We start from the raw sequence: 9762 nt of genomic DNA on the forward strand, positions 1-9762 counted from the left end.
GGATGTCATTCTGAGTAAGGTCGGAGAAAAAGAGGAAGACCCCCAACGAGATGGATCAGCCAGGTGACATCATTGATGGCGTCAAGTGTGGCGGCGGTAATGAGGTTGGCCCAGGATCAGACATTGTTTCGTTCTGCTGTGCATGGGGTCGCTATGAATCGGTTCCGACTCAATGGCACCTGACAACAACAACAATATAATCAAACATTCAGTAGCAGTGAAAAGAATGAGATGTTTCTATATCAATATGTGTTGAGAGATGTTCAAGATATGTTGTTAAGTGAATAAGCACTGTTCAGAACAGGTGTGTGGTTTGACCATATTTATGCCAATAAACAAGGATAGGCATGCATGCATATGTTGTATATGCATTAAAAACGATCCCTAAGGATGCACAAGAAACTGATGACAGCAACTCTGAGGAGTTATGCTGAAGGTTGACATGGGAAGAGAAATTTATATTCTTTATTCCTTTAATTCTTTTACTTTGAGGGTGTATTCCTTTGAAATATTAATTAGAAGAATACACAACCTCTAATTATTCCCTCTGCCTCCAGTCTCTTACTGTAACCTGTCCTGTATAATGTTGTTGTTATTGTTAATGGCCATGGAGTCAACTCAGACTCGTGGCAACTTTACGTGTAATAGAAGGAGCCATTGGTCAGTCCTGTGCCATCTCCAGGATTGTTGGTACATTTGAGTCCACTGTTGTGGCTATTGTCACCAGTTGTAGATAATGAAAACATCCCCTCTGTTCACCAACTCGTAGTAACTTCAACTGTCTATCCGTGGTCTTCCAAGTGAAGTATGATCTCTTTATATACAAACATTTTATTTACAAAAAATGAGAGAGAAAAAAGGTTTATTCATTTTTAGTTCATGAACACTCTCAGTATTTCTGTGACCATCTATCTCCTAGGATAGGTGTGAAGTATCTGAGGGAAACAGAAGGAAGGAGTTCCATCACACCCAAGGTTTGTGGTGGTGTTTTCACTCATTCTTTTTCATTCAGCTGTTTACAACTAAGGGCGGTTTCTATGAGCCTTCTAAAATAGAATTCTGGGTTTAAATAAATAAAAACAAGTTTGAAATAAGCTAATCTTTACAAAATTGACAAGTAACTTAAAAATATCCTTTCAAAGAAACTAAGCTCTGAGGATAATGCAAATGTTGTTGTTAAGTGCTGTTGAGTTGGTTCTGACCCTGTATAGCATTTCCAAGGAGTGGGTGGTGAGTTTGAACCACCAACCTTGTGGTTCAAACTGCCCTTGTGGTCCAGTGTTTTATCTTGCAGCACCACACCAGGACAAACAAATGATGTATTCCTACTCGTGCTACAAGCTCTTTGTCAGATATCTGTCAAGGTAAGATGGCTTCCCTTGTAACAATGACTATTTAGACAGACATGACAAGGCGCCAGCACAAAAGAAAAAATAAGAAAGAAACAAGAGTAAGTCCAAAGTTTTAAAACGTTTTAAATCATGGGATGCTCATTTCAACCCTATACTCCCCAGTTCATGTAACAACGGGAAACATTTTGAAGTCTCTTCTTAAGAGTTTTACCTATTTGCAAATTGCAAAACATTGAACACTGCTTGGAAGATACTAGCTTTGCTAATAGTAAAAAATAGCTGAAATAACATATGGAGACTCCTGGTGTGGTGTTGCAGGATCAACACTGGACTCTGAGCCATAAAGTCGGCAGTTCAAACCTACCAGCTGCTCCTTGGAAACCCTATACAGGGTTGCTATGAGTTGGAACTGACTCGATGACACTTAACAACAACATTCTTTGAAAATACTGTTGGAGGATGTAAAAAAAAAAAAAAAATAGTGTCAGCACACTAACATGCAGGAATCTCAAAGTTATCTTTAATGAAAGAATTTAGATGCAAGGGGACATGATGTATGATTTCTTGTACATGAAATTCTAGAAAATGCAGACTAAGCTATAATGGCAAAAACATCACTGATTGCTTAGGGAGGGAATCAGAGTTAGAGGTGAATTTCAAAGGGACGCCAAAGAACTTCTGTAAGTGATGGAAATATTCTTGATCTTGTGTGGAGTTGGGTCCATGGCTACATGTTATCAAAACTTGTGCATTTTAAATAAATTCAATTTTTTATATGAAAATGATATCTCATTAACGTTAATTAAAATGTATATTAGAACATATGTTAAATTGAGTACATGAGAGAGAAACAAAGCACTATGTTAGTAGAAAAATACCCTTGCTCTCCCATGTTGTTTATAGGTTATATGGGGATGCAGATAAAGGAAGGGGATTGTGGGGGGGAAATATATATATATATTTATTATAATCCTGTTTATTGTATTCGGGTAACCTTTTTTTTTTTAATTTCCTGAAGTAAAGACTTTATGATCTCTCTGTTTTTCATTGGTTACTTCCTGAAGTGAGTAAAGAATTTATGATCGCTCTGTTTTTCTTTTCTTAAAGTAGGAATGCGCACCTTAAAATTTTGAACTAGCCAACCGGGTAAGGAAAAAGATTCTGCAGTCAAAACTTTAGCCAATGGGATGAGACATAGCCTGGAGACTCGCGTAAGGGATTGAAAACCCGAGTGGACTGCCCACTTGGTGTGCTCGGTGTGCTCGCTGGCCTGTTCCTGTATCTACGGCAGGAGTAAATTTTGTTTTGCCAAAGTAATTTAGTCTCAACGAGTGTCTGTTATGCTACATTGGTATTCATTTCTAACCTTAGCGACCCTGTACAGGGTTTCCAAGGCTGTAAATCCTTAAGGGAGCAGAAAGCCTCATCTTCCTCCCGAGGAACAAACAGCTGGTAGTTTCGAACTGTTGACCCTGAAGTTAGCAGCCTGATTTTATAGCCCATATTTAAATCTATAACCAGATAGTCAATATACAAATATTTTCTCCTAGCCTAGTGTGGAGCTGGCGGATTAAAGCGCTGGAGTGCAAGGCTGGTTTGAACCGCAAGGTCAGCGGTTCAAGCTCACCAGTCACACCTTGGAAACCCTATACAGGGTCACTATGGGTTGGAACCGACAGCACTTAACAACGACAGCTGCTGGTGGTTTATCTTCTCATTTTGTTAACATTTGTATTTTGAAGAACATTGTTCTTTTTATTTTTTAATCATATGGAGTTCAATTGTTTGATTTTTCATTTCTGCATTGTACTTTTTGGTATTGTGGCTAAGAAATCATTGCCTAACCCAAGGATGCAAAGTTCTCTCCTAGGAATTTTATAAGTTAAGTTTTATAGTTAGATCTATAAAGGAGTTGAGCTACTTTTTCTCAACTATGCTGGTATAGAACTGTAGGATAAACACTGGACCGCAAGGTAAGTTTAAACCACAAGGTTGGTGGTTCAAATTCACCAGCCTCTCATCAGCAAGCCTATACAGGGTCACCATGAGTCAGAACCAACTCTATGGCATTTAAAAACAATAATGAGGTATGGATCAAATTTGACTTTTTGGTACATGGAAATTCAATTTTTCCAACAGCATTGTTGTATTGTCTTTATACAAAGTCAAAACTCAGCTGACAAGCTATCTGGAAACTCCCGGGGAAGGCTTGAATTCCAGTTCTGAAGCCTTCCAAGTCCCCTAATGTTGCATTCCTAATCTGACTCTGAACCAGCAATGCAAGGAATGCGGGCGGCACTCTAGCCCTGCCAATCTGCCATTTTACTCCGTCCCCTAAGCACCCACCCCTCAGTCTTGGGACCGCCTCTGCGGACACGCACTTCCTGCTACGCCTGGGTACCATATCTGCAGAGCCTGGCAGAGCTGGGCAGAGCCAGGCAGAGCAAACCAGCACGATGGAGGATCGGGTGAAATTGATGAAGGCCCTCCTGTCCAGGCACCGGTGGCCCCAGGCGCGTAGGTGGAGGAACCCGATTCCCTTTCCCGAGACATTTGATGGCGACACCGACCGGCTCCCGGAGTTCATCGTGCAGACGGGCTCCTACATGTTCGTGGACGAGACCGTGTTCTCCAATGACGCCCTGAAGGTGACGTTCCTCATCACTCGCCTCACGGGGCCAGCCCTGCAGTGGGTGATCCCCTACATCAAAAAGGAGAGCCCCCTCCTCAATGATTACCGGGGCTTCCTGGCTGAGATGAAGCGGGTCTTTGGTTGGGAGGAGGATGAAGATTTCTAGGCCAGAACTCCCTGGGGCCGGAGCAGTGCGCTGGGGAGGGGTCCCTGTGCGCCTTCATCTCAAGCCCAGTAACAGGCGCTAATCCTCCCCTGCCTCCACCCCCAACTCCCCACTTCCCCCAGCCACTGCCTCCCTCTCCCCACTCCTGCCCCTCCCGCATAGTGCTTGCCTTTGTTCCGGAAATAGCGCTCCCTGTCCCCACTGCTGATACTGAGCTTTTCTCTGGAGTGCACCTTACCGCCCCCCTCTCCCAGCGCACGGGCCAGCCTAGCCCTTCCCGTGTACATCTGGACTGGGCCCTGTGCTCCAACTGCAAGCCTGTCACACACTGGACGGACCACCCACAGCTCGTCCACTGCCAGACCACCAGGCCTGCATCCCTGCATCCACCTGCTCCGTCCATGGTTACATCTTCTGCATCCCCCCTCGCCCCCAAGCTGCTGCACTTGGCCTTCAGGACTCACCCAGGAGGGACCTGGACTGGACTCAGCCACTGAACAGTGACTCAGATAGCTCACCACTCCCCTGAAATGACCAGCCTTTCCCCTTCAGGGGGCTCCATCCCCTTCCTACTCTCAAGACACCTGCTGTGCCCCTACCAGATGGCCACCAGGGCCCAGGTGTGCCTGCAACCAAATCCAGTGACTTCTTTTCTCTGTGGACCTGTTAATTCTCCCCAGAATCCATTTCTCTTTTGTATTTGCAGCTGTCTCTCAGATGTGTGTGTGTGCCTTTCCATCAAAAAGCTAATCCCCGTTTTCTTCCCAGCTCCGCAACACAACCTGAATAAAAGTCTTTTCTTTTTAAAAAAATAAGTTTTCAATAAATGCCAGACACTAAAAAGAATTACTGACTCTCAGTGAATCTGAAATCTCTCCATCCCTGTCTGTAAAGGGGGTGGGTCCATGTGTTATTCAGAAACTCTTTTCACCCAGACATTCTGAGACTGATGCTTTATAGAACAGTAAAGGTCAGGTCCTGCGGTATGCTGGGGATGAAGAGGCCACTCGTGACCATTCTCTCCCTGAGGAGGAATCTCCTCAGCCCATCAGATAGCTACATTCACCCTAGGACATGGACTGTGAGCTGATCTGTCTGATACCATGTGCCGATAAGTCAGCTGCCAGGCTTTTTGGAAAAGATTTTCTCATTTCCAAAAAAAGCATCTTGAAGCACAACTTCAAAATTAAGAAAGACTGCATTCTTACACAGATTGTTCCAGGATTTGTGTAACCTGTGGAATGAGAAAGGTACTTTTTGTAAAACAACAAATCTATTTCTAGAATCTCAAATATTTAGATTATATGTGTGGAGGGATGTATAATTATCATCACTGATTTAGGTAAAACTTGGTGACAATAAAGCTATAAACTTCCCAATGTCCAGAAAACATCATCATTCCTTGTCATTTCTTTGCAGTCCAGCCTCTTAGATCTCTGGTGGTGCCTGTGTGTCACTGAGTCGGTTCTGACTCATAGTGACCCTGCATAGGGTTTCTGAGGCAGTAAATCTTTATGGAATCAGAAAGCCTCATCTTTCTCCCGTGGAGAGACTGGTAGATTGGAACTGTGACCTTTCAGTTCTGGGCTACCAGGGCCGCTGTTCCCTTACCAATTGTTTAAACAGAGTTAAATATTCCTACTGATGCAACCTTCCTACAGGTAAGCTTATAGCACAGCACTGTTGTGATTTTTAAAGGTCACACAAGTCTTTGATCTTTCCAAGACCTGAGAAAGATGAATGAATCACACCAGGGTTTGTTTGTTTGTTTGTTTGTTTGTTTATTTGTTTCACTTCAATCTCTCTGCTTATTTGAACAGGTAAAATTTTGCCCCCTCATGTGATTTAGTTTGCTGGACATGGAGCTTGGGTTGATCTAGCTATTTTAGCCAAGATTAGCTGTGAATGAGGACAATATAGAAATCTACCAATTGGGTAACAGATTTCACTTAACTACATTTAGGGCTAAGGTCCTGAAAGGTCAGGTTCTGACTACCCAGCATCCCCCAGGAAAAAACCTGCTTGCTAATACTGACCCTGTACCAGAGTAACCTGACCCATCTAACAGGGCCTTCCATTTTGTTTAATGAGAAATCACTTAAATTCAATTTAAAAAAAAAAATTACCATTATTTTGGAGTCTTGGTGTGATGCACTGGGCTGCAAAGTGGATTTGAACCACAAGATTGGCAGTTCAAACTCAATAGCTCCTCCTCACCCTATACAAGGTTGCTAAGATTTGGTGCAAACTCAACAGCACTTAACAACAAAAACTAATACTTCAGTCAAAATTCATACTTAGCACATACCATACTTGAAAGAAGCTAGAAGATGATGTCCTTCCAGCAGAGTCTGGGTCGTGCAAACAGTGAATGCTAACCAAAGGGTCGAGGTTGGAGTCAATTCAGAGGTACCTTGGAAGAAAAGTCTGGGAATTTATTTCCAAGAAATCAGCCATTGAACACTCTACGGAGCACAGTTCTACCCTGACATATATGAGATAACAAGGATTGGGAATCTTCTCAGCAACAACTGCTTTGTTTTTTAAATTCACCGTCCCAATTTTTTTCAATCCCATATTTCTCTTAAAGAAAATGGATGTATAAAAATTCATTTCACATTCAATACTAGAAAGCTGATTGATAAAATTTGATACTGTAGATTAAGCATCATTCCTTATTGAGAAATTTTGTTGTAGTGATTAGGTGCCATCATATCAGTTCCGACTCATAGAGACCTTATGCAGAGCAGTCTTTTATCAGTCTCACAATTATCATTATTCTTCAACATTTTGTAATATTCCATTGTGTGTATGTATCAAAGTTTATTTAACCATTCTTCCATTGGTGGGCATTTAGGCTGTCTCCATTTTTCGGATATGTCTCTTATAGACAGCATATTGAAGGATCCTGTTTTCTTACCCATTCTTTTCTCTCTGTCTCTTAACTGGTACATTTAATACATTTACATTCAGTGTAATTGTCAAAAGGTATGAATTAATTGCTGTCATTTTCATGTGTTTGTGTGTGTGTGTGTTTGTGCGGTGTTGCTGAATTATTTGTTCCGCATAATTTTCTGTGCTGATTTCATTGCTTATGGGATTTCTTTTCATTTTCATTTCTGTTGTGTTACTATTTACTAAATCTTCCTAATTTTCTTCTTTATTTATTTTGATGTACAGGTGTATTATTTTTCTTTGAGGTTACCCTGTAATTTATTCCTTTTTCCTTGCTTAAAACTGTTTTGTCTTGAAATTAACTTGGCTTCCTTGCCATTTGGAAGTTCTATATCTCTGCTGTCTGTGATAGGATAATACCCATGCACCTACAAAAAAGACCAGTTAATATCACTATTATTCAAATTTATGCACCAACCACTAAAGCCAGTGAGGATGAAATAGAAGAATTCTACCAACTTCTTCAATCTGAAATTGATCAATCATGCAATCAAGATGTATTGATCATTACTGATGATTGGAATGCAAAGGCTGGGAGCAAAGAAGAAGGATTAGTAGTTGGAAAATATGGCCTTGGTGATAGAAATTATACAGGAGAACTCATGATACAATTCTGCAAAACCAATGATTTGTTCATTTCAAAGACCTTCTTTAGACAGCGTAAGAAACAACTATACACATGGACCACACCAGATGGAATAAATAGAAATCAAATTGACTACATCTGCAGAAAGAAACCATGGAAAAACTCCATATCATCAGTGAAAACAAGGCCAGGGGCAGACTGTGGAACAGACAATCAACTACTCATATACAAATTCAAATTGAAGCTGAAGAAAATGAAAACAAGTCCACAAGAGCCAAAATATGACTTTGTATATATCTAACCTGAATTTAGGGATCATCTGAAGAAAAGATTTAACACATTAAACACTAAAGACCAAAGACCAAAAGAGTTGTAGGATGACATCAAGAACATCATACATGAAGAAAGCAAAAAGTCATTAAGAGGACAAGAAAGAGCCACCTAGTAGACATAGCAAACTGTCCCTCATCTGATTATTCAGTAATGCTTGTTAGTAATCTCATACATGAGCCCTGGATATCCACAGACAAATGTAAAAACCTTCCCTAAAAGCCGAGACTGTAAATTCCAAAAAGGCAAGTTCCCCGCGCCCCTCCCCCCCAAAAAACCCCAAAAAGCTAAAGAGGATAGAGAGAAACACTGTTAACTGATGATATATGGAGGGGATAATAATCAATGTAATGAAACAAGCTATATGAATGGTTGAATGTGAAGATGATGATGTGCCCTGTAAACTTTCACTCAATCAAAAATAAAAACATTTAATAAATTACAAAAAAAGAGAACAAGAAAGAAGGACAAGGTCAAAATGGATGTCAAAGAGACACTGAAACTTGCTCTCAATTTCTCATTCCCTGCATAGTAAACCATGTGGTTGTCAGATTCAAAATGGCCAATGCCAGTCCATTTCAGCTCACTAATGCCTAAGTTATCGATGTTGATGCGTTCTATTTCATTTTTGACAACTTCCAATTTTCCCAGATTCATACTTCGTACATTCCATGTTCCAATTTTCAGTGGATGTTTACAGCTGTTTCTCTTCAATTTGAGTTGTGCCCCATCAGCAAATGAAGGTTCTGTGGGTTTTTCTTCCACGAGCTTAACTCCATTCGTGTCCTCATGGTCAACTCTACTTTGAGGAGGCATCTCCTCCCCAGTCACATTTTGAGTGCCTTCCAACCTGAGGGGCTCATTTTCCGGCATTGTATCTGACAGTGTTTCTCTGCCATTCATAAGGTTTTCAGTGACTAAAGATTCGGAAGTAGTTTGTCACTACTTCTTCCTAGTCTATCTTTGTCTGGAAGCTCATCTGAAACCTGTCCACCATGGGTGACCCTGCTGGTTATTTAAAATACCGGTGGCATAGCCCTCAGAATCACAGCAACTCACAAGCCACCACAGTACGACAAACAGATGAGTGATAGCTGTTTGGTTTTATGTTGAAACTGTCACTTTAATTTTCGAGGAGATCTGTGTGCTTGCATAGTAGAACCCTCCAGGGGTGGGGTTGGGGTATCCATTCGCTCAGGTATCCCCTCTAGTGATCAGAATGGAGGTGCACAGTCAGGGAGAGACCAATGAACAATGGACAGATACAAAAAAAAAAAAAAATGTCCACACCTGTATCTTCTAGGTTCTGTCAGGCATTTGTGGCTGTTCTGATTCTTCCCCCATTTGTTCTCTCCCAAGATGGCAGCTTCGGGAATAGCTGAGTGTCTTGAATTAGAAAGCAATGGATTTCTTGATTCTCTTACAAATTCCCCTAGCTGTAAGCCTTCCAATCTTCTAAATATTCATTTATATGTGGTTTAGAGCTCTAGCACCATGAGCCAGCTTTGACTGGTATTCTGTGTTGTTATTGACAAAGCTCCTCACTGCACATCTACCCGATCCACCATCTTGATACAATCCTGCTGAAAGAGAAGAGGACTTAAAACACTTACTGATGAAGATCAAAGAGCACAGCCTTCCATATGGATTACATCTCAATGTAAAGAAAACAAAAATCCTCACCACTGGACCAATAAACAGCATTCTTATCAATGGAGAAAAGATTGAAGTTGTCAAGGAC

The 9762-nt window shown here is 41.2% G+C and overlaps 1 protein-coding gene across 1 annotated transcript; it reads left to right on the forward strand.

Moving 5' to 3' along the window:
• Positions 1-3808: 3808 nt before the first annotated feature.
• Positions 3809-4150, forward strand: LOC102813806 (protein FAM127C-like). The gene has a single exon (XM_006877437.1). It carries the CDS (start codon positions 3809-3811, stop codon positions 4148-4150), a length of 342 nt encoding a protein of 113 aa, XP_006877499.1.
• Positions 4151-9762: the final 5612 nt, after the last annotated feature.

Source organism: Chrysochloris asiatica, unplaced genomic scaffold (assembly GCF_000296735.1).
Source record: "Chrysochloris asiatica unplaced genomic scaffold, ChrAsi1.0 scaffold00498, whole genome shotgun sequence".
NCBI classification, from domain to species: domain Eukaryota; kingdom Metazoa; phylum Chordata; class Mammalia; order Afrosoricida; family Chrysochloridae; genus Chrysochloris; species Chrysochloris asiatica.

Bases quoted from the DNA above. Each gene is read 5' to 3' on its own strand.
- LOC102813806 (XM_006877437.1), top strand. From the start codon at position 3,809: ATGGAGGATCGGGTGAAATTGATGAAGGCCCTCCTGTCCAGGCACCGG.